Source organism: Myotis lucifugus, unplaced genomic scaffold (genome assembly GCF_000147115.1).
Source record: "Myotis lucifugus unplaced genomic scaffold, Myoluc2.0 scaffold_3, whole genome shotgun sequence".
In the NCBI taxonomy this organism is placed as follows: domain Eukaryota; kingdom Metazoa; phylum Chordata; class Mammalia; order Chiroptera; family Vespertilionidae; genus Myotis; species Myotis lucifugus.
In genome coordinates, this window is record NW_005871051.1 from 29,549,195 (window position 1) to 29,574,230 (window position 25,036).

General features: G+C 49.6%; 1 protein-coding gene across 1 annotated transcript in view; it reads left to right on the forward strand.

Moving 5' to 3' along the window:
• Positions 1 to 25,036, forward strand: part of AGAP1 (ArfGAP with GTPase domain, ankyrin repeat and PH domain 1) — a 256,941-nt gene that overhangs the window by 13,998 nt on the left and 217,907 nt on the right. The window contains exon 3 of the mRNA XM_014464050.1: positions 23,724 to 23,851. Coding sequence (XP_014319536.1) covers positions 23,724 to 23,851 — 128 coding nt within the window. The remainder of the gene's footprint in view (positions 1 to 23,723; positions 23,852 to 25,036) is intronic.

The following is a 25,036-nucleotide window of genomic DNA, read 5'->3' on the forward strand; positions in this document are numbered from 1 at the left end:
TCGGCCAGGAGTTTGACCAGGGGGCGGGGCTGGCTGTCCAACCGCCTTTAGCCATAGCACTGGTTTTGTTCAACTCTTTCCCCTTATTTTTTTCCATCAGGGGGGGGGGGTGAAGTGAGTAGTGAGAGGGGGGAGGCCCCCACCAACAGCTGGCAGTGCTAGGGACTCTCCCTGTGTACAAATTTCATGCACTGGGCCTCTGGTAATATATAATTAACTTAATTGCTATAAATTGATGGCAAAAATAAGGGGAAAGAGTTGAACAAAACCAGTGCAATGGCTAAAGGACAGCTCCACGTGCCAGCGCTCACCTGGTCAGGCGGAGGATGGGGGTGTAAGCCGAGGCTCAGTGCCAGTGCTTTTTGTTCTGTGGCGTTGATATTGGACCAGGGTGGACAAAGTGTCCACAAACTTGCACCTGAGTGAGTCCTGCCCTGGGAGGCGGAGGCCGTGCCCTCGCTGCCCAGGTACTCCCACATTCTTTCCCTGGAGTTCTGCTCGTCACAGTTGCAGCTAACAGCCACTTCCGTTAAAATATGCCTTCATGTATATTATATCATCTGTTTATGCATATAAACAAACATTTTTCCTAATTAAAATAACACCTGCTTGTAAAAATACAAAAAATGAGAAAGAAGCCAATTAAAATCAACAGTTCTTCCACCTTCTAGTGGTAAACACTTTACTGTATGCCCATCTTGTCAATTTCAGTACTTTTCAAGCAAAACTGGGGCTCTATTCCAGTGGTTGCCAACCTCACCAGTGACCTTGTCTAAATCCAGTGGCCACATTTAGTCCTCGTCTTGCCCTCACCTTTCGACCTTGACGCAGGCTCTTTCCTCCACTTGTCCTCCCTCGGCAGGCTTCTCAAACAGGACGCAGAGCCCTGTCATTGACCCGACACATGCTTTATGCTCAGCAGTAGGTGCTTCCCTGTGCAGAGGAGAGAATCGGGTGGTCAGACCGGCGTTGGCCGTGTTGTCCTCAGCCAGTATTTATTGAGTGCCGTGTGTGTACAGCCTGCTTGCTCTGGGCTGGGTTCCTGTCTACGGCCCAGGAGTGCCCTTCGAGGTATTTACCCTCAGGGCCACGTGGCCTGACCAGCTGCAATGGAAACTGGCCTTCATCCACCATCAACCTCACAGCTGGGTGTCTGCCCCAACTAGCCTCAGGACAGGAAAAAAATATGGTTAAATCAGCGCAGCTGGTACGGGAAAGTTTGCAGCCATTAGAAAAATATTTGCATGCCACTGGGGTCAGCACACTTTCTCACTTTAGCTCCCTTGTATTTTGTATTTTATTGTTCAGCCTTTCTACCTGTTTAAAAACAAGTGCAATGAAAGTAAAGCAGAATCATCCAAGGTTTCCAAAACAAACCACAGAGCTCAGGTGGAATTATTTAACGGTTCTATGCAGAAGGTGGCTGAAGGAAATGGAACCCCCAAGGCCCAGGTGTTTCTTGGGAGCTTGCTAATGACCAGACACGCCGAGCCCCTGCCGTTTCTCCCGGTGCACTTGCTGTTTGATTCCGCCAAGGCAGCTGTTACTGGGCAGCTACTCGCCCACGGGCTCCTGAACCCAGTAGATCCCGAATCATCACCTCGGATGTTGCCAAGTTAATTACCAGGACACCGTGGCTCCTGGGTGGCCCGTGGGTGACTCCGGGTCCGTGTCAGCTTCTGATCACACACGACTCAGCATCGCACTTCCTTGATTTGACCGGCTGTGGAATGGGGCACCTTCCCATCCCCTCCTTCTAGGGCTGCTAGTAACGATGTATTTAGAGTAAACAACCACCTGTTATAAAGGTCATGGAAAGCCTCGGAGGTGGTGCTATCCACATAGGGCACAGCTGGAGACAGCTCTGAGCGGGCAGGCAGGGGCCACCCTCAGGCCGCTGGCCTCCCAGGGCTGTGAGCTGGTCTGACTCTGCCCGTAGGAAGGCCACACTGCCCTCCTCGGCCTCCAGCTCCTCACCTGTGCAGTAAAGGTGCTGAAATGGCTCTATCCTGTCTGCTTTTATCTGATGTAGGAGAAATAGCACTAAGTCTGTTTTTTTCATCCTCACCCAAGGATATGTTTGATTTTAGAGTGAAGAAGGGAGAGAGAGAAATATCAATGTGAGAGAGAAACACCGATCCGCTGCCTCCCACCGTGACCAGGGATCAAACCCGCAACCTTTTGGTGCCCGGGACGACGCTCCAACCAACGGAGCCACCTGCCAGGGCAGCACAGTCTTTTGTAGCCCCCTTTCCCTCTGTGTTCTGGAAGCACATAGACTCACTGTCAGTTCTAACGCTTTTAAATAAACAGCGACTCGTTAGACATGGCTCTCAGGCCAGGAAGTCAAGTGCACGGCTCCTCACGGGGCCCAGTTAGAATCCCCGAGGTGAGCGGTGGGTCTCTGGGTAGTTCCTTTACTAGTTAACTGAGCGCCCCTCTGTCCTCACATCTAAATACTAAATCCCTCTTCAAACATGGCCGCAGTTCACTGAAGCGGTTTTGTTTTTTGTTTTGTTTTGTCTTGTTCTTCTGTGTGAAGATGAGTATCTCTCCCCACCTGGCCAGTTCAGTCCATCTTTTTCCCCAGGCTCCTCGGCAGAAACAGGCAGTGCTTCCTAGGTGCTCCTGATGCCTCCGTCTTGTCACGCCGACTCGCCGTCCTGCAGTGAAACAGCCGACTCAGGACCTGCTGTGGATTGTCTTGAAAAGAAACTGTAAATGATGGGCACCTTTTCTCTAGATACTGCTTTTCCCCTCACTATGTGGGGCAAGTCTAAGAACCCACGTCCAGAAAATCGTAGAGCAGAGGCAGCAGCTGCCCCGGCGCCCACCACCCTGCCCGAGGCCTGGGCTGCTCTCGGTCTGCAGATGCGAGCGTGTCCACCGAGGACAGCAAGGCCTGCCACAGTGGGAAGCCCGCCCAGACCTGAAGGCACTTCCTTCCTGTTTCTAGAAAGGACGGCGTCCGCAGGACCCAGTGCTTCCTCCCATCCCTCCGGTCATTCTCCCCGAATTAGCATGGATTTTTGGCGCAAGCAGGCTGATGGGAACTTAGGACTCCAAAATCAAAACCTTCAAGAGTACAGCTTAAATGTTGCTGCTAGTAAAGCGATTGAGGTTTAAGGTGTAACATTTAAATGGAAATAACACAGATTTGATTCCCAGTCAAGGGCACATACCTGGGTTGCAGGTTCGATTCCCGGTCACAGCCCAGGTGTATGCGCAAGGCAACCAACTGGTGTGTCTCTTTCCCATGGATGTTTTTCTTTCCCCTTCCCTCCCTCTCTTCCATTCTCTCTAGAAAATCAATGGAAAAAAATATGGTTGGGTGAGGATTAACCAGGAAAGAGTGGTGGATGGGTTACAATTCCCCACTGTTACACTTCACCGCCTTTGGCCTCGTCCCAGAACCCACCATTGGCCACGAAGGTCTCTCACGTGTCTCTGAGCGTGCGCAAGCCTCTCCTGCATCCGGGCGTGAACACACAGGCCTTGAGTCTCGCCTGGGGCATAGTGACCGCGTGGGACGATGACACAGTTAGGGCTGAAGTGAACGATGCCTGTGACTTGGCTCAGTTACCAACTACAGTGGGGCCTTGACTTACGAGTGTCCCGACTAACGAGTTTTTCGAGATACGAGCCGTCTCTCGGCCGATTTTTTGCTTTGAGTTGTGAGCTAAAATTCAGGTTACGAGCCAGCTTCAGATACCCCACCGCTAGTTGGCACAGCGAACGTCACAGTGAACGCCACAACATCAGCCCAGCATCACGTGTCTCACTTGTTCACTTTTTGATTTGACATACGAGTAATTTGAGTTACGAGCTCCGTCACAGAACGAATTAAACTCGTAAGTCAAGGCCCCACTGTACAGAAATAAAACAAGTCTGGCAAAGTGTTTGCACTTGTTGGACATAGGTGGTGCAGTTTCAGGTGCTCATTGATTTGTTACGTTTCTCTGTATGCTTGACAATTCATGATGAAGTGGTTTGGGGGGCGGGGTGGGGGGGGGGCTCTCCTGGCTGGCTGCTTTCCTCCCCACACCTGACCCCTCTGACCTGGACAGTGTCACCGCAGGCTTCACTGGGGCTTGGGACAGCTGCCAATGGGGAGCTCTTCTCTGGGCCCCAGACGATCCATCGGCCATCTACTTGCTGTCTCCTCTCAGGTGTCCCAGGGAATCTATCTGTTACTCGGGTCAGACAGCTGGGGCACGTGCTGACCTCACGCCTCCTGCCCGAGTCCTGTCACTAGGTTCTGTTGGTTCAACTACAGGTCTCTGGTCACATGACCACCACCAGGGCTGTGGTCCCAGCCCCTGCCCCTCCCACCAGGGCTCCCTTCTGCAGCTTCTCCTTCATAGGTGCCCCATCTCCTCCAGTCCTTCCCCCATTGCAGCCAGATTCACGTCTGCACCTCCTGCTCTGAGGCTGTGTCCTGGCTGCTGTGTGCCTGCCCCTGTCCCCGCCCAGCCCCCCTCAGTTCTCAGCTGTCCTTCCTCCTGCCCCCTCTGTCCCTGACTCCTTACTCTCTTTTTAATCTCAAGGCCCGCTCCAGTGGCACTTTCTCAGGAAATTGTTCTTCCCTCCTCTCCTCTCACAGTACTTAGATTGGGACCCTTCCGTCTGCAGCCGTGGTGCCTGGTCAGCTGCCCGCCAACCGCTGTGCTGCCTCGAAACCTGGGGGAGGTACCAGCCTCCTCAGCTGGGAAGCCGGTGACAGTAGAGCAGCCGCAGTGACAAAAAGTGGGGTTCAGCAGCTTAGCGAGGATGACCTAATGTCCTGCCTCCTGCCTAGACTAGACCCTAGACCCCCCGAGATCAGGGACCACGTCTAGATTAAGGATGACCTGTCTAATGTCCTGCCTCCTGCCTAGACTAGACCCTAGACCCCCCGAGATCAGGGACCACGTCTAGATTCAGATCAGTGTCCCGGCATCGTCATCTTCGTCGTCACTGGCACTATGGGCTCCTCCCAGTGAATGTCCCGGCATCGTCATCTTTGCTGTCACCGGCACTATGAGCTCCTCCAAGTGCTTCATGTCAATCAAGTGACGGACAGGCAGACCTCACTTTATTGCACTTCACAGATTTTTTTTTTTACAAATTGAAGGCAAAATCCTCCACCAGCAAAAGGGTGACTTGCTTTATTGTGGTGGCCTGGAACCAAGCCTGCAGTATCTCCAAGGTATGCCTGCATTCCTCACACCCAGCTGATGCCCCACCTCCATGAGTCACATGCAGATAAGGAAACAGGCACAGAACAGCCAGGCCACTTGCCAACAATCTCACAGGCCATAAATCGCAGAGCTGAGATGGGAACCCCTGTTGTAGAGACCGCTTTTGTCGTGTGGCCAGTAATGAATGTGTCCCAGAAGTCTGCATGGAGCCAGCAGCAAAAGGCCACGGGAACGTGAGGTGTTAGCGCTGGAGGACGTGAAATCCTTACAGGAACACTGATGAGTCGATTTGCTTGTTTTTAAATAAAAGCCTTCCTGGGATACAATTCACATACCATCAGAATTGCCTATTTTTGATTTCGAGGCTTGTTTTTGGCTTGGCTGTTTGCCTCACCTCTTGGGGGGTTTAAAATCTGAAAACAGTTTGTGATTAATATTGTCTGTATTAAGTAAACAGTTCTCCCCATGGCATATTCCCCTGAAACTCCTTACATAGTGCATCTGGCTGCCCTTAGAATGTGTCAAATCCAGGCAGGCAGTTCTCAGAAACGTAAGGCAAGTCACAGTAGGGCCACTAGGTGGCAGTGTGGTCACAGCTGTAGACACCCTGCCCTGGCTTCCTTTGCAGACTGCAAGTGTATGTTAATGTGCTACATCCATTTTCATTTGAAAGATACAATTAATTAAATTAGGCATGCAGTGGATGTGGTGGGAAACGGGGAGCTCATGGCGGAAGCTCATGGCAGAAGCACGGTCAGCCGTCAAAACAGCGCAGCCCTAGTGTCTGACCCCTTGAGCTGCTTTGTAAATTGGTACCTTATAGAAAACTACTCTATAGCGGTGTTTCCTTAAAAGCTTGAACGGCACCGTGTCATCAGAGAAAACACGGTAAAGCTGTTCACGTGAGGCTCAGAAAATTGTTGTCATCACGTTAGCCTGACGAGGTTTCTGAGAAAGCAGCCAGCCGCCCCTGCCCACCCCCAGGTCTGCATGCAGTCGCTTGTACCTGATTTTATTTCAAGATGATAGTTTTGTGGGGCTTTATTTTTTACAGCTTTAAAAAATAAGTTGAGAAATTTAGGTTTTCTAAAAAAAATGAATAGCTAAAGGTAACCGCAAAAGATATTATTGGCAGATGCAGCAAAAAATATATTTCCACAGAAAATTGGATTTTGCACATAAAACTTAGTAATACTAATAAAGATGCGTCATTACGGGTTTTAAGCCAAATAAGCAAACTCAAGGAGCTGTGCTGTCAGGGTGACTGGCGGTGGTGTTTATTTTTTTGAGACGTGTAAATCAGCTTTAGTTGGGCCATCGCAACTCGGATTTGCTCAAATTATTCTTGTGCCTCCTGATGGTGGGTAGAGCGCTCGTGCTGCATAATTTACAGTCCTGTGCAAGGTGTGTTTATATTTAAGCTGTGCAGCGGTGTAGCTAATGAGAAAGATAAGAAATTTATAGTCCTCGGTGATTGATAGGATTACTGCCTCGGCATTAATTGAAATCCAAGGGATCACAGCTGTGTGGGTTTAAGTTGGGGGAAAATTACTTCAAGTGCCCTGAAAACTTTCAGATTCACTTCCGAGCATCTGAAAGATCATTTTCCTGCTGTCAGTCTGGCTGGTGGTAGAAACAGTTGCTGCTTGCCAGGGCGTAGGTAATTACACGGAGATAATTATGGCATTTGCTCTGTAACCTCCCTATGGTAGGTAGCTGTAAGTGTGTGGGGGAAATTAAATACTGTGGCGTTTTTTAAATGGCTTTAAAATTTTACATGTATAATAATAAAATTCTCCATGGCTACTCTGTTAAATATTCTCTGGACTATTTAAGACATTAGGGGGAAAATAATAATGGCCAAGGCAAGCCTGTGATATTTGTCATGTCTCACGATTTGCACTGGTTGTATTTAATCTGGGTGCCTCTAAAGTAATCTCAGAGACCTTTCCCTACCTGTCATTTTTTAATGTACCATTCTTGTTGAAGCTCAGTCTTGTGAAAACGTCTAAATTTCCCCATTAAGTGCTTAAAAAGTAATAAAACTAAAGTCATTAGACTTCACTCATCAGAACCGTATCAGGAGAAAAATTCTTAGGCGCCATAAATCTGACCAAGGGTGCGACATTCATATCCCCGGATTCATTCCCTGGAAATGGACATTTGAAGGTAAATTGCTTAAGTAGGACCGTTTAAATTTTTAATACAATCTTATTGTAACTGTTGGCAAATGATTAAAGTGCAAAGGGGCCTCACGTGTTTTGTGAGATTTATAATAAATGCCCTGTGATGCCTTTCCTGCGTTGAATTACAGGTAAATGCTTCCAGAGGCCGGAGAGGCACCGAGGAGAGTTGAGTCTTCCATGGAGACTCAGTCATGCCTCCTGGATGCAGGCGTCTTTCCAGTGGACGCTGGTCATTCCTGTACTCAGTCTCTCAGCACCTGGGAGCTTCGGTGGCAGGGGGTATCCAGCGCTCCCCTGAGCCACCACGTAGCCAACTGAAGCTGTTTTGAAAGCTACACAATAGAGTTGACTGTTTCTGTCACCAGTTTGCTTTTGGGGGACGCATATCTTCTCACAGCTCTCTTTTTCCCCCGCTGGAGTGCCTCTGGCAGCCAGTGGCAGTGTGGGCCCCTGGACCGCTGGTAGCTGCTGTTGACTGTGGATTGTTGTTCAGGCCTGTGATTGGACAGCACGACCAGCTCTTTGAGGGGCACAGGTGGAGTTGGCGGGCGCCCTCCGGGCAGGAGCTGCAGCTGAAGGTGCAGACCATGGACAGCGTCATCTTTCGCCGCCTCTGCACTGAATCAGCGTCCTTGTTGGGTGGAGTTCAGCATGTTTGAGGGATGGCTGTGGCTCCTGTCCCGGCAGACCCCCGTCTCATTGCACTTAGATTGCTTGCGCTTCACAGGTGTGTTTTATTACAAATTGAAGATAAGACACCCGCCACCAACATGTTATGACTCGCTTATTCTGATACTCGCTTTGTTGTGTGGGCTGGACCCCCAGCCCGCAGTGGCCCCTTGGCCTGCCTGCAGGCTGTCCTCTCCCTCGCTCTGCGTGTTCTGACCATCAGGAGCCTGTTATGAAGACAAAGGCAATACCTTTACCGTCTTTTCTCATTTATATTATTATTATTATTATTATCTTTTTTTTTTTTTTGAGGAAGGAAACAAATACCCAGATTTTCTCAGCTGTCTTCAGTGTATTAAATTTCCTGGGCTGTAACTTGCCTTTTACTGAAGTGTCGCACCCACAGACATACTTCGAGGTTCTGCAGTGAAGAAAGAGGGTTCCTTTAAAATGCTTCCTCTGATTCTTGAGATAGATGCTAATGATTTGGATTATTAGCTAGCACAAACTGGAGTTCTTTCCATCTCTCCATGTTGGGGTTTTTCCCTCAAACTGAATTTCCAAAGCTAAGAGAGTTTATATGTGGAAAGATAATGCCATTAGTACCTAAAGCACAATGGTGGCAGTGTCAGTGGGAGAATTACAGACACTCCCCAAGACATCTGCCTTGTTTGAATAACTTAACGAAACTCACAGTCGGGTCCTTCTTTCTCTTTAAATATCACCCTTGAGTGGCGTTGAAGTACAGTGTGTTGCGTGATTAATTGTCACAGTTTCGACACAAGTAAACCTGGTCAGGTGTTGGGGTGAGGTGCCTTTTGCTCCTATGCGTGGGGAGCTGTGCACCTGCAGGGATGGGACTGGCCTCCAGGGCGGTGCTGTCTGCTGCTGCGAAGTCCAATAAAGTGTGTGTGGTGTGTGTAACCTTTTAAACGGTTGGGACACACATAACTTTTGTGACCTGCTGGTGTGTATGTAGGTTGAGGTGTGAGAATCATCTCTGCTATTCTGTGACTTGTTTGTAAAGTGTCCATCAGGGTTGTTGTTTTTTAATGCCATTTAAAAATATATATGTTTTTATTGATTTTAGAGAGAGAAGAAGAGAGAGAGAGAGAAACATCAATCAGCTGCCTCCTGCAGGTCCCCTACCAGGGATCGAGCCTGCAACCCGGGATGTGCCCTGACTGGGCATCCCGCTGGCAACCTCTTGATGTATGGAACGATGCTCAACCACTGCACAGGCCAGGGCTTAATGCTTTTTTTTTTCTGGTGAGTTTGAGCCATGATGTCACCAAGGACAACATTCCTCGGTGTTTTGTTCATGAAGGACATTGTCTTAGGGTGGATTAAAGTGAGACTTCTGGGTAAAGAGGAAAGGGTTTTGAACTTGTGGTCTAAAGAATCATTATAATCTTTCACCTACAGCTAACACATATGCTCCCAGTCAGATGCATTCAAAAATAGGCTTAATGTTCTACAACTCTGGGCCCTTTCTCACCCTTAGTGGGACCAGAGACGTTAGTGGTAATTAGGAAGGAGATCACGTCTTCCCCAGGGATCGGCGGGCAAGGCCGTGAAGGCCTGTAGTCTCCCTGGGAAGAGAAGGGTGCTGACTGTCCCTCTCGCCTGTGACTCTCCACCTCACCGCCGTGGTGGAGGGCGTGTGAGAATGCCTTACTCTGGGTGCACCTACAAAACATGACCTGAGCCCGGCCAGAGGGGCTCAGGGGTGGAGCGTCGACCTATGAACCGGGAGGTCATGTTCGATCCCCAGTGTGGGGTGTGCAGGAGGCAGCCGATCAAGGATTCTCTCTAGTCATTGATGTTTCTCTCTCTCTCCCTCTCCCTTCCTCTCTGAAATCAATAAGAATATATTTAAAAAACAACAACATGGTGCTGAGGGAAAAGAGGCACACGTGTAAGAGTACAAAACGAGCGCTTTCGTCTGCCTGAAGTTCCACAACAGGCGAAGCTCATCTGTGGCTTTTTAAAAAAAACCTGTGGCTGTGAGGAAATGAGGGGGAGTGTCGGGGGAGGGGCAAGAGGGACTCCCTGAGGGGGTGGACATATCCTGAATCTTCATGGGGACGGGAGTTAGGTGTCATTTGTCGAAACTCATGGAAGAGTACAACTCAGATTTTTACATTTCATGATCTGGACATTTATTCTCAAAAAAGGAACCTTGAACATTTAATGAATGAGAGTTACTTATGCCCAGGCTGAACTGCATGTCTGCAACATTTAAAATGCAACAGAAAATAAGATGATGGGCAGATGGTTGTATATCTCTCACAGCAAGTTTAGCAACATGTTACAGTGATAAAGTCCAGGTGGTGTGGAAATGGGCGTTCACTCAGATCCTCTCAACTTTTGTGCATGTTTAAAATTTACATGTTGCCCAAGCTGGATAGAGCGTCGACTTGCAGATCAAAGGGTCCAGGGTTCGATTCCAGTCAAGGACAAGTACCTTGGTTGCAGGTTCCTCCCCGACCCGGGTCCTGGTCAGGCTCATGCAGGAGGCAACCAATCGATGTGTTTCTCTCACATCGGTGTTTCTCTCTGTCTTTCCCTCTCCCACTCTTCCTAAAAATCAATGGAAAAATATCCTCAGGTGATATAACAACAAAATAAATAAAATTTTGCTTGTTAATAATTTAGGGGAAATCAAAACAGTTGTTAATCCATTTAAAGTATTACTGTAGGTATTTTACATTAAGATGGGCTCATATATCCCTGCTGGTTTGCTCAGTGGTTAGAGTGTCAGCCCACACACTGAAGGGTCACAGGTTTGATCCCCAGCCCCGGGACACATGTAGGGGGCAACCAATTGATGTGTCTCTATCACATCAATGTATCTCCCCCCCAATACACACACACACTCTCTAAGAAATCGGTGGAAAAAATATCCTAGGGTGGGTATTATTAAAAAAAAAAAAAAGATTGGCTCATATAAACTGACTTCAATGTGAAGAACTTTCTCACTCACTGGGAGAGATGTACGGTATTATTATGAGGTCTATGTTTTTTTAATGAGGCTTTCCAAAATTGAAATGCATCCTTGATTCTTTTAAGAATTTCAATAATTCATAGAAATTGGAGGTAACCGATAGGGATAGTATGACTTCGTCACTGTTACTAAATCACAGCAGATTACAAATTCAAAAATCAATCAGTATTCTCTGCTGAAGTCTAATTAACACTTAAACATTATTAGTCACAAATGTGAAATCTTGATCGGCAATGACCTCGGGTATTCTAAATGTAAATAAAGTTAGATTTAGATCCCTTTTAATTACCTGAGGTACTGTGAGTAATTACCGTGGCAATTGATAAACTTAATTTCTTTTTAAAGGAAAAAAAAACTTACCGAAAGTTTCTCTGCGCTATATACTTAACTCTTCTGTAACCGTGATCCATGGGGGAAGAATTGTCTCAAGCCCTATATTAATTCTATAGAATGTGTGTCATTTCTTTATTTGGGCTCTCAAATTCACGTGACATAAATGCCTGCTATCGCTATAATATCACAAAAGGCGAAACGCACCCAAAGGAGTGTTATGTTTGGAAGGGTGGGTTTCCGGGGATGGTGCTGCTTAGATAGTAATTGAGGGTGTGGGGAGCGTGTTCCTGCGAGTCTGTGCACAAAGGCCGTGAAGAGCGGGTGGAAATCTGTTCTGTCATCTCATCCTTCTTCCTAATTGCATCACAATACAGGGCCTAATCCAGCCTGTGTGTCACTGTCACCTCTCGGAGGCCTCCGTGCGGGGCCACCTGCGGGCTCGTCGCTCATGAGCCGGGGGGAGAGGGGTCGTTTTCTCAGGCTCCAACCAAGACGTCGTCTCCCCCACTTTAGGGAGAAAATGTCTTTCTTGTGGAGATTGTGGTAAGGATAGCTATTTTTGGAAATAGGAAAACAGCTTCAGCGGGAATGGGTATGTCCATTCTTCTTGCCAAGTACAAGGTATCTGAAGGAGACGTTCCTGTGACAAGTGGCGGGGGGCGGGGTTCGCGCCGTGTCTGAACGCCCTTCTCTGGGGAGCAGGTGTATCTTAAAACAGGAAGGAAATTAGACTGATAGATTTGGTTAAACGGGTATTAATCAAACTATATCAATTTTTTAAAAAAGAAAACCAGTGATTATACTTGACTGTATTTGTCTCAAGGTTCCTGCTTTCAACATCCTTTTACAGCCTTATGTCTGATGCAGTCTCTTGTTTTGGACCCTTTCCGTCTCCTACCTATTCTTGTCAGCATCTCCTCATCTTTCTTTACATCCGCGTGCCATTTCTTTCGCTTGGATAATTTCACACCATCAGTTTTGTGCGCTCCTCACTTTTTGTGGCATCTCTTCTTTTTTCACGATTTAAATCCCTTTCTGCAGCCCCTTCTCCTCCGTCAGCCCCGCCTGCGGCACCACAGGCATCTCTCCGTGGTCTCTCCTTCACGTCACTCACAAGCCCTGTGAGCATATTTTGTGACCCATCTTTGGCCCTTTCAAGACATCGTGGGTCTGAAAGGGGAGACCTGAGCCTCCCTGGTGCCGAAAGTCCAGGGGGCCCCGTGCGGCCTAAAGTGCTCCAGGGTGAGCCTTCGCCTTCGGGTGTCAGGAACCCCCGCTCGGCAGCCATCAGCCCGCTCTGCGAGACAGCTTGATGAGTCGAGGAGAAGTGACAGGTTCATTTTTCCCCTCTGTGTTTCAGCCATTTATCTTTCAGGTCCTCGCCTGCCATCTAATTGTATTGCCAATTTATTGGGGGCCGCGCCGCCTCGTCTGGAAAGTGCTGATTTGCATCCGACGTGAGAACGAGTGAGAGAGGAAGTTAATCCCCTCCGGGCCTGGGGGACAGGTCTGCGCTGGGCCCTGTCTCAGCCCGACAGACGCTTTCTGATCGGTGTCTGTGTCTCCGTGCTGACCTGGGCCTTGGTGAGAACCTCATCTCACCCTCGTCCAGAAAACTCCGTTTTATAAAATATATTTTTATTTCAGAGAGAGGAAGGGAGAAGGAGAGAGAGATAGAAACATTGATAAGAGAGAAACGTTGATCTGCTGCCTCCTGCCCTCCCCCTATTGGGGATTAAGCCCTCAACCCAGGCATGTGCCCTGAGGGGAATTGAACTGGTGACCTCCTGGTGCATGGGGAGCCATGCTCAACCACTGAGCCACACCGGCCGGCTGCTCCGCTCTTGGAAGGTCTGTACTGTGTGCTTTTTGCACATCTTTCTACATTTCAGATCACCCTGAGCTGTGTTAGCTGCTTTCATCTCTGCTCACTGTGTTCAGGATCACTTATAACAATGCTAAGGGGAGGTGGGCTGGATGGGGTGGGGCTCAGCCCTGTGTCTCACCGCAGTGTGAAGAGAAGAGAAAAGCTGTCCTACCCTGAGCTGGTGGGGTCCTGAAGGAGAAGCCCTTGGTCCATGAGGTCCAGGGAACCAACTGGCAGAGCTGGGTGCCTCCTGAGGGGCACTGCTCAGGTGCCAAGCAGCACGAACTGGCACAAGGGTACCCGGGCCAGGACTCGTCAGGAGCGCATACCCGTCCCAGTGTAGCGCCCTGCTTCTCTGGGCAATCGCCACACATTGCTTTTATGCACAATCCAAGCACAGTTGTATTCTTTCTAAACCTCTGGTCCAGGGTCCTGGACAAGGAGCCAGAGACACAGAACAAGTCCCTCAGGCTGGGCTGGACCTGGGTGAAGAACCCCCGATCCCTGAGCATAGTGAGGGCCTGGGGGAGTGAAAGATGTTAAGTTTGGGCGGCAGGCAGAGAGGGAAACCCGCCAGGGCCCCCACTGGGAAGGAGGGTTGGTGTGGCAAGGTCTCGGACGAGGGTGCTGGACTCAGGCAGTGAGTGTGGTGCTGAGGAAGGCCAGACAGCATGTGTGAGCGGAGGGTCAGGCTTGGAGGGTCCCTGGAATGTCCGGGGCTGACCGTGCGCTGGGCGTGCTGTTGACGGGAGCTGTGGTGGAGTCCTGGGACCTCCGGGCCGTGCCCTGCGCAGCACCTCCCTTTTCTCCGAGGGGAGAAATGCTGATTGAGGGTGGGGCCCAGCAGCCCGTGCCCAGACTGACTGAAGGGCGTTTGACAACATGGTCTTGGGATGAACTGAAACTTCATTTTCAGAGGAGTGGATGTTTGCAGTCCTGTGGGTCTGGACAGGGTCCCTGTGCCCTTCAGAGGCCTGAGACCCCACAGGGTCAGCGTCTTGGTTCCCACTGCCCATCAGCCCAGTGTGTGGCACTCGGACACCCCAGGGCAGTTGCACTTTGGGACTCAATTTTAAAGGACATTTGTGCCGTGGAGAAGGGGACGTGCATCTCCTGGGAGATAATTTGATGTCCTTGTTGCCACAAATAATAACTTGTGACAACAAGTTATGATCAGAATAATCATCCTTGAGTCCACATATAAATAAACGTCAGATTTCCCGGCCGCGTGGCCCAGTGGTTCAGCATCGTCCCATGCACCAGGCGGTCACGGTTCAGTTCCGGGTCAGGGCACATGCCCCGGTTCCAAGCTCGATCCCCAGTCGGGGCATGCAGGAGGCAGCTGATCGATGCTTCTCTCTCATCATTGATGTTTCTATCTCTCCCTTCCTCTCTCTCTATAAAAAAATCAATAAAAACATATTTTTAAAAAAAACATCAGAAAGACCAGCTTTTTTTTCTTAGTTTTATGTTCTCTCACTTTCTCTGAAAGGAAGCGGGAACTGCAGCTGCCTGGAACGGTAGACGTTTCCCCTCTTTTCAAATTCTGAAATTCCTGTCGGCAGCCGTGACTTTGCCCGTCCTGAAGGTAACTGTTTATTACAGCCGGCGTTTCAGTCCCGGTTAATAGGAGCAATTAAACAATAGCTTCATTTCCAGCAAATTAACAACCGTAATAGGTAATTGTGACATAAATGAAGATAAATTTGTTTTAATACAAGAGATAAAAAGAATACAGACAAGAACTGAATCTCAGATTAAGAATTCAGACTTCATTGCTTTGTGGAAGTTGAACGCTTCGCTGGAAGAAATTAAAGGGATCCTGGGTTTTTTGCCATGTCCCGTCTGGGGTCACAGGGCTTTTTCTTTTCAATACCATAGCAGTGTTGTCAGAGTGTGTGTGCAGGTGCATAGAAGGTGAGTCCTCCAGGAGTTCCCCACCAAACCCTTTCTCCCAAAGACTTGCTGGAGCCCAGGGGCCCAGAGATGCACAGAAGAGTGTTTCCAATGAACTTCCTGACCTATTCAAGGTGTAGGACACCTGTCCGTCCTGGTTAGTAGCAGCTGTAATTAGGAACTGTTCTGGTGGCTGATGGTTTGTTTTGTGGAAACATGCACATGCTCAGGTCAGACCCGTTTGAGGACCGTAGACGTGGTGTCCGTGGGAAGCGGGGCTTTCGATGGGGCAAGTAGGCCGTGGGAGGACGGCTGGGGATTTGGAGGGAGTGGCAGGAACGCTGGCCGCCTTGCTGGACGAGGGTCTGAGTTTCTCCTGCCGAAGTGAAGGTCCAACTTTTGTTGAGGGACAGGGTCCGGGCACTTTTCTCAATACGGTGAGTGTCCTCGGGTTTCAGGAACCGTAACTCCGTGTAGGTTACATGCCCAAATTGGCTTTGACGGGTTGTAAACTGGGGTTCAGCCAAAACGACATCACTGAGTTTCTGTCACCTTAGAACTTCTTTTAGTTGCTTTGCATCATCGACAAAACAGGTGTAAGGGTAGAGTCAGAGCAGTTTCAGGTATGAGAGTCTCAAAACAAAATATCACTGTGCCTCTGAGCCCGGGGAGCCAGGCTCCTGAGTCCAGACCCTGGGACGTCCATCACAGAGCGCACACACACACACACACACACACACACACACACACACACACTCTCCTTCCTCCAGTGTCCAGATAGGGATGGCCTGCATCTTCCAAACCAGCCACGTGTCCTCCCAAAGCATCTTTTCACTTGTCCTGGAAGAGTTTTGATGGCCTCCTGGTGCCTTAAGGATTGAGTCCACACTTGTCACTTTTCTTTGCATATGAGATTCTTAAAATGTATTCCCAGTTCCCCTGTGAATCTTCTCCCTCACCTTCTTATACATTCTCGCCCATCCCCATTGGGGAGTCTGCGTTCCTTCCTTTATCCAGGTGGCCAGGGCTTGATGAGGGCCAGGTGCATGTTGGCCCTGGGAGTGCAGGGAAAGCATGGTGCCTGGCGTTGGCAGAAGAGTCGGCGGTCGGTCACATTGGCCCATTGCCTCGGCACGTGAACTGACTATTCTCTGATGGGCAGCACCATCTGGCAGGATATACAGGTGTGTCGGTGCCAGGGTCCCCGAGCGTGGGTCCCCATGGTTCACTAATTGTCATAAGGCATCAAACAACCCAAGAGACCTTCAAGCACACCGCCCCCCCGCCCCCCCCACCCCGTTTTCATTTTGTTAGTGTTTGGGCACAGCCTCTATACTTGAAACAGAGACAATATGGAAATAAACCTAGGAGATGGGCACAGGGTTACCACCATACAGAACACACCCTTTATTTTAACATTCATTAACTTTGAGAAAAAATCCACTTCACATTTCTTTTCACTCCTAAGTCACAAAGTCAGAACTCATAGATAATTTGGTAATTAATTTCTTCTTAATTAATAAGATAGTTTAATGATCACTCAACTGTAATTTAAAACTGAGTTGAGACGTTAGGGGATCTTTTATTTGTTGCTGGAAGATTTACAGTCCCTGGCGGTTTCATTATTTATGGTGTTCGCCTCTCAGCCCTGCCCCCGCCCTGGCTCTGAGGGAGGAGCCTGGTGGATGGTGCAGGACACGCTGCCTTTGGGTGCTGGCACCAGCGGAGGTGGACCGGTGCACCTGGTGTCCTAAAATGGAGTAAAGTTTCTGTGGAGTAAAGTTGGAGTCTCAAGCCAGTTGATTTTCACAAGTGTGTCTATTATGAAGATGAAAAATATTTTTATTAGATGTATCACTCATACTTAAGTTCCTGTCTAACATTGCTTACTCAAAACTATGGGTCTCCCACCCCCACCCAGACTGGCCTCCGAGGCTGCCTGCAGCTGTTCTCAGTAGCTGAAGAATCATCCTCTCCCTCACATTTGGCTTCATTTACACCGTGTCCACTTGGCATCTAATTGTGGCTCTTCAAGTCTGCATGCTTCTCCCCAGGGCCACCCTCAGCTAGCAGCCCCCCACCCCCATGAGGCATCTGCCTCCAGCACAGCTCGAGGCGTCCTTGGGACTCGCGGAGAGCCCTGTGCGGAGAGCCCTGCAGAGTCCCGAAGACGCTGCGAAGCTCATGGAGCAGAAGTTGATGTTGGAAAGGACAGAATTGTGCAGAACGTTTAGAAGCAGATTATCACCAAGCTACTTGATCACTTAAATCTCCAGGCTCCAGTGGACTGGGGGGGGGGCGGCGCGAAGTGGGGAGGACCGGCCAGTTTGGGGCCCTGGGGACCTGCACAGGGAGAAGGTTGGGTGGTGGAGCTGAGTAAATGATGAGTGAAGAAAGGGGATGTGGGACAAGGGACCCCACCTCGGCCCGTCTCTGGTGAAGGGGAGCTCCTTGGATGGAGGGTGAGGATTTCCTGGAGTGGAAGCTGCTGAAATTTGAGACCAGGTGGTGCCCCTCTTTTCCTGCCCCCCCCCCCCACACACACACCTTTCCTGGCTCACAGGTGGGCCTGCGGAAGTCCTTATGAATTGATGAATTCGAGTCAATCATTTAATCCACAGAGGATGTTTTGCTGATTAAATTCACTAACATTTATTGGACTATGCCAAAAATGTCATAATCATTAATGAAGTTAAAAAGTTTGATTTGTGCTTAATTTTGGATAGTGTGGGTGCCAGCTGGTGCCATGCAAAAGGAGCCTCAGAGGTGACCCTGCCCTGGTCCAGAGCAGGAGGCAGAACCTCATGTGAATGGTCACTGGCGAGTCGTTTACTGAGCAGTTTCTATACACCAGGCTCTAAGGATTCAGGGCGAGGACTAGAGCTGCATCCCTTCATCAACATACCCCTCTCCGTGTGTGTGACGTGTGTGCACACATATGTATACACACTATGTACATGTGTGTGTGTGCCTGTATACATGTCCATGCACACACAGCTGTGCCTAGTCCAGGTACGGGTGAGATGCGGAGCTGGCCACATTCGCACCTGTGTGTGTTTGGGGTTTGGGGCTCCACGGAGCAGTCTGGATGGGTAGGACAGGAAGGCTCCCAGGGCGGTGGTGCTGAGGTGGGGGCTCTTCGAGGACTTGGCCATGGGGAGATGGAAGGCGTGTTCTGGGCGGGGGTGGGGGGCAGCTGGAGTTACAGGCTGTAGAGGGCCAGTGGCTGAGGCAGCTGTGGGACTTCTGTCTGGTTGTATGTAGGCTGTGGGGCTGGGAATGTGGGGACGTGGGGTTTCAAAGGCTTCCTTGGCCACCGTGGGGTTCTGAGCCAGTTGAGAAATGAGACCAGAGACTTGGGCCCCAGGACGATCCCATCATTACTAATGGATTGGTAAACGGCCCTGGAAGATGAAGCGTGCCTGGGCTTCCTGTGGTGCAGTGGTTCTCAACCTTCTGGCCCTTTAAATACAGTTCCTCATGTTGTGACCCAACCATAAAATTATTTTCGTTGCTACTTCATAACTATAATGTTGCTACTGTTATGAATCGTAATGTAAATATCTGATATGCAGGATGGTCATAGGCGACCCCTGTGAAAGGGTCGTTCGACCGCCAAAGGGGTCGTGACCCACAGGTTGAGAACCTCTGCTGTAGTGGAAACCAGGGTCCCCAGACGGTCGCGGGCCTCGAGGAGCCCACACTGTCCCCTGAGCTGCGGGCACTGGGAAGGGGTAGGCCGCTCCTCCCACACCCGCTGGGCGTGTCACCCCTCCCGTGTCCAGGAGGACCTGTGATGGCAGGAGTGTCAGGGTCGTGGGCATCCCACTGCGTGGAAGGCAGAGCACTCACCTCGCAACCATGGGCGCCCCTTGTGTGAGGAGGCTCAGGGCGTCTGCAGGATGGGGGGCTGTTAGACTGTAAGCAGGACGCTTGCCCGTATAAAAGGCCACCTGCAGCACGTTCCTTTGGGCGGCCGTGGAGGGGACTGCTTTTGGTAACCAGCATGGAAAGATGAGGTCTTGGGTGGAGGCAGTGGCCGTGACGATGAACTTGAGAGAGATTCTGGTGGTAGAATCTACCATCCGTCATGTCTCCTACTGAGTGTGTGAGGGGGGAGGCTAGTCAGTGGAGGGGGAATCTGGAGAAGCAGGTCTGGTGGCCAAGGGGAGGCTCGGGCTGGGCCCTGTGGATGTTTAGACTCGTCTCCCTCCCTCCTGCCCGGGAGCTGCGAGTGGTGCTCGGAGACGCGGTTCTAGAATGCAGGGAGCCCAGGCTGTGATGTGGACATGCAGCCGTGGGCATCGAGGTGGACAGGCTGCGGGGGAGGGCATGGAGACCGAACAGGGTGAGAGAGGGAAGCCCAGAGTCCCCCACAGGGAAGAGCCCGGGAAGGAGGAGGAGGAGCTGCAGGCGGGGGAGGAAACAGGAACGTGGGGGCCACGGAAGGAGGGAGGGAGGCAGGACAGCAGGGCACCCGCAGCGACGCCCACTGCTGCCCAGCGGTCAGGTAAGATGCCCCCTCCCAGCCATCACCAGTGACCTTGGTGATGCGGGCTGTGTCCAGGCTGAGGAGGTCAGGAGAGCGGGAGGGACGTCGGGGACAGTCCAGCTGCTTCCGTGAAGGCAGATTGTGAAAATGGAGTTTAGCCGGCATTGGCTGAGCCCCTCCTGGGCCTCTTTTATCTGTTCCCCAAATAAACTTGAAGGATCATAGAGAGAGTGAGAGGTCAGAGAAAGGGACACATGGTCCCTGTCCTGGATGTGCTAGTATCTCGTGGGGATGCTGGCCGGGAGATAGGGTGTCTCCTGGTCCCTCAGCGGGGGTGGGGGGTGGGGGGGATACAGGCCGCCTGACGGAGCCCTTGCCCTGCTGTGGTCCCGTCTGCCTTGTTGTTTGCATCTGTGGACTGGCTCAGCGTCAGATGTAAAGGAGGGAAGAGGCCAGGGCACCGTGTGCGGCGGGCCTGCTTCCTGGTGTAGCCGGGCCTGTTCTTTCCCTCTTAGTGGGAGTGATGGGAAAGCAAAGCGGAAGCAGGTGTGGGCACCACGCCAGGGTTTAATGAGGTCTGATTTGGGAGCTGAGTCTCAGATTTACCACTAATTAAAGGGTGCCATTTGTCATCTATCCGATGGAAAATTTAAAATTTGTGGAGATAGTAAATGTCTAACTCACTTTGCTGTTGCTTACATTTAAATTGAAGGATGGAAATACATACATGAAAGTGTACTTAAGGGATTGGCTTTAAAAATGGTCTCAAATCCATGACCCAGGTCAAGCAGGGGCCCTTGCCAGCCCCCAGCAGCCCCTGCACTCTCCCCCCCGGGCACTGGCGATCTCTGTGCTTTGTTTGGAAGCTTATACAGTGTATATAGATACAAGTGAAGGGGTTAACTAAGGATCTCTTTATGGATTACCTACATCAAACTCAAAATGGTGGGAGGAAGTGACCTGAAACAGCAGTGAGCATTAGTGTGGAAATGCCAGGGGGTCCGTGAAGTTGGCTGGCGTCAGCAAAACAGAGAACATTCGCAGTGGATGCTGCTGACATTGTGGCCACTTCGCTCCCCTGGTGACTGTGTGGGGACGTGGGTCACCAGAATCAAGGAAACATCACTTCTCAGTGGTAAGGGTTTCCTCTTCTTCTAAGTAACCTCAGTGCTGTGTTCTGTTTGAATCATTCATTCACACATGTTTCTATAAAATATGTAACATCCTCATTTGTTGAATGATCCAATGTAGACAAAACTCAGAGGCTATAAAAATGGCCAGTCAGCATAATCTGGGGTAATATCATGTCTTAAGTCTACTAACGTTTAAATGTTCTGAATATGAGTAGTTAATGATTCCAGTTACAATAGAACAATGCCCCCACCCCACCCCCCATCCCAGGCGACAGGAGTTCCCTCTCCTTGGCTTCGGTTTTGGGGGAGGGGCTCACCGACTCACACAGACCATCTCATCTCTCATGTCTTGTGATTCACCCTAACTTTTGCAAGATCATTTGAGGGGTGGGCCGGGGCACTGTCTTAGACGGCCATGGTCTCTTCAGGTTGTAGAGCCGGCAGGCAGCTCGGGGGGATCCCAGAGATTTTCATCCTCGCTGTGGAGAGGGTGCCAAACCTTACACAACAGTTGCTTCATCCTCTCCTTTTCCTCTTACTAGTCCTCTTCTTTTCTTTTCTTTTTTTTAAGTATTTTTTTTATTGATTTTTAGAGGAATGGAGAGGGAGCGAAACATTGACATGTGAGAGACATTTATTTGCTGCCTCCTGCATGGCCCCTACAGGTGTCGAGCCCACAGCCCAGGCACATGCCCTGACAGGGAATTGAACTGGCCACCTTCTGGTGCACGGGACGATGCCCACCAACCACCAACCGAGCCACATTGGCCAGGGCCTTTTACTCGTCTTCTTCCTTCTGAAGTCAGATACTCGCATTGCCCTCCGTTGAGTTTTCCCTACTTTTGGGGGTTATCCTGTAGTTTTGAAAGAGTCTATTTTAGAACAACATACTTGTAAATAATTTCATTTCTTCCATTGGGGTATGGACATAACAATATGGGAAAATAGAACAAATGTGAGTAAAGTTAAAAAATTCCACAAGTTATGAGCGTGAATTTACCAAAAGTATTACCAAAAATGCTACCAGTGTTTTGTAATAAATGTGGTAGAACAATAATTAAATGAACAGGATTTTAACCCTTACCCTCCGGCTCATGCTCTGTACCACCCTGTCCGTGTTTGATTGGGTGGGAGGGGGACTCGCGGTAAAAACGTCCTCGTGGCTGGTGAACTTGCTCTTACGGGCCTCCACGGAGGAAGGATGGGACATTCATTTGACTTATCTTAGAAAGCTCCTCAGATCGCCCTGCGAAGAAAACATTTGCAGGAACTGTCTGCAGAGATCTCCGGATGCCCAGCCCTGTTAATTCTGACCTGTGTGCTTTTTAATGAGCTTTCAGATCAAAGTCACTCTGGCCTTCCAACTGCAGAGTGACTCTGAGGCTGCAGTAAAATAACATGCATTCGAGTTGATAATCAGAAACCCCCTTTTGCTCTCCTCCCTCCTCCAAAAAGAAGTAAATGGGCAATCCCCCAAATAGTCATGATTTTAACTTAATTTACTCCTGGTCTCTGGGATTTCAGCTCACTGGCACGACACATGTGTTGCAGCTGTTGGAATCTGATCTTAAATTTTATTTTTGAGTTCACATAATGATTTATAAAATCCTCTAATATACGTCTTCAAAGACCCCAGATCAATACGCCGATGGTTTTGAAATGACAGAGTGCCCCACTGTTCCTCTGTAATTTAAACATGATTAGCTGATGAAGGTTATGATCAATACACTACGGGAAGATAAATTAATTGATATCATCCTTTCAGGATGATAAGAGGCCTATTGGAGGTGGGCTGTACCTAATGAGGCTGGCTCTCATCTCTGGGAGCCATTTTTTACATATTGCGTTTTCACTTAATCATATTTATACTATCATTCATTTACATGGAGGCCATAAGCTCCGGACAAACTGGTACCTTATTACAATTGTGTTCATTTGGAGGAGAAATGGCCTGCGGATGCCGTGCGCTCCCTTCTGTGTTGTAACCTTTTGCTGGGGGCAGTGATGCGCTCCTGTGCATGGGTGTCCGCAAAAAAGAGCAACTCTCTGGGCAAACACAAGGATTGAATATCATTGAACTTAATTACAGCTCGTCCCCAAAGACACACATCTATTCAAATAAAAGCTGCAGTTACTCTCCTGCAGTGACACCTATGGGTGTAGGAAGAGCTTTCTAATCGTTGACTTCCTTTCCAATTAAATCCAATATGCTTTATCAGCGAGCCTATTTGCCGGGACAAGTTATGGCTGGTTGAATTTAGATTCGTATTGATTAAGATAAACTTCCGATGTGTGTAGCAATATATATAAATAAAAAAAGTCTTTGATATCATTACATGTCCTTGAATATAGTTCTGTGAGGCAGCTTGCAAAGTTGAGTGATTCTTTGGGCTATGCAAAAAAACAAACAGATTTTTTATTTTTCAAGATTTGGTTACATTAACCTGTCTTATTTAGGATTATTTTTGCCCCAAGTAACTAAGGGTGGGGCGGAACCTAATTATTAGAATAACTTAAACAAGATAGGAGTGTGTTTTTCTGTTTTACACTCAAGGTTTCTGAGGTGGTCTGTGAGGGCTCCTCCTGTCTCACACGCCACAGGTGTGGCTTTTGTCCCCAAGGTGGCCCCCAGGACCACAGCCAACATGTGCTTTTTAAGCAGCAGGAAGGGAAGACACAGGGAAGGCATGGACCAGGGGCAGCTCTCCCAAGAAAGATTCCTGGGCACGGCCGCATGCCCCTTCTGTTGTCGGAACTTGTGCACAGGACCACGTTCAGCTGGGGTGCAGGGGAAGGAGAGGCTCCGGGAAATGTCGCGTCCGTGTCATGCACCAGCTAACAATCAGGAATCCCGTTGCTGCAGGGATAGTGGGTTACAGGGACGGGCTCCGGTCCCCGCCACATTCTCTGCCTTTGGAAACCAGCCTCACGTGGACTTCTCTCGTCTCCCTGCCCACTAGTTGCCCAGAAGATTGTCGCCACAAGGAAGAAGCAGCAGCTGTCCATAGGGCCCTGCAAGTCGCTCCCCAACTCCCCGAGCCACTCCTCCGTCTGCTCCGCGCAGGTGTCCGCCGTGCACATCAGCCAGGTACGTGGGGCGCACGAGAGGTTGGGCCCAAAGGCACGCCTGAGCCCAGGAGACCGTGCCTGTCCAGAGGGTGGTCCCCCAGCCGTAGGTGGATTTTCTTTTTCTTTTCAACTTTCTGAATAACAGCAAGTTGGTAATTGGCTTAACATTTCCCTCGGACACTGCTGGGCCAAGTGGTTTTTATGGGACGTATTCTTGAACATTTCCCGTCCCAGCCAGTGTGCTGAGGCGAGCTGGCCCAGAGAGAGAGGGGAGCTGTGCTCACTGTCTTTGTTGTTGATTTAAATTACCCTGTGTTGGCCCTGGTCGGGTAGCTCAGTTGGTTAGAGCATTGCCCCAGTACGCCAAGGTTGCAGGTTCAATCCCTGGTCAGGACACATACAAGAATTAACCAATGAATAAATAAGTGGAACAATCTCAATCAATCTCTCTCTCTCTCTCTTCCCCCCTTATCTCTCTCAAATAAATCCATTAAAACATTTTCTTAAGGACCCCATGTTGGCCCTCCTTCCATCTGCCTGCAGGTGGGACAGTTGTGGACGGATGTCAGCAGTGCATCTCCCTGTGAGCCTAGATTGGGTAGCAGCCCTCAGTTACAATTCCCAAATCCCTGAGGCCCCGTAGGAACGATCTTTCCATGGCAACATTTGCTCAATTATTTACTCAGAAGTAAATGAAATAATTGTCACTATGAAGAACCTAACCAAAACCCCTTAAGGGAACGTGGCTTGTTTTTCTTGCACTCGCGGTTTTGATTGACATTTCCTGGATAGGTGTTAGCCACACGGGCACCTGGTAAAAGGATGCAGCGAGAAGGCTTCCAGTTTCGTGGGAGTCGGTCAGTGATCATAGATATTCGAAGCCTGTAGAGGTTCTATCGAGAATGTTCACGCCTCCCTGTAGGCAGCTTTCGTTTTCTATGAATCTTGAAATATCTCCCAAAAGGTGTCACATTTTCCAGATGGCATTTTCAAACTGTGAGTGGTGGGCAAACGGTGCTTCCTGCGTGGAGCCTCGAGCAGTGAAGTAACCACAGGCCCCACGGAGTCCAGCCAGTGCCTTCCTTTTCAGCGGGAAGAGAAAGTGACTACATTTCACTTTCGAATTTTTAAAACAAGTGATAGAGGCTTGTTTTTCTTAAGTCACTTCTTGAAGGACTCCGCGAAAGGGCGGGTATGTTCCGGA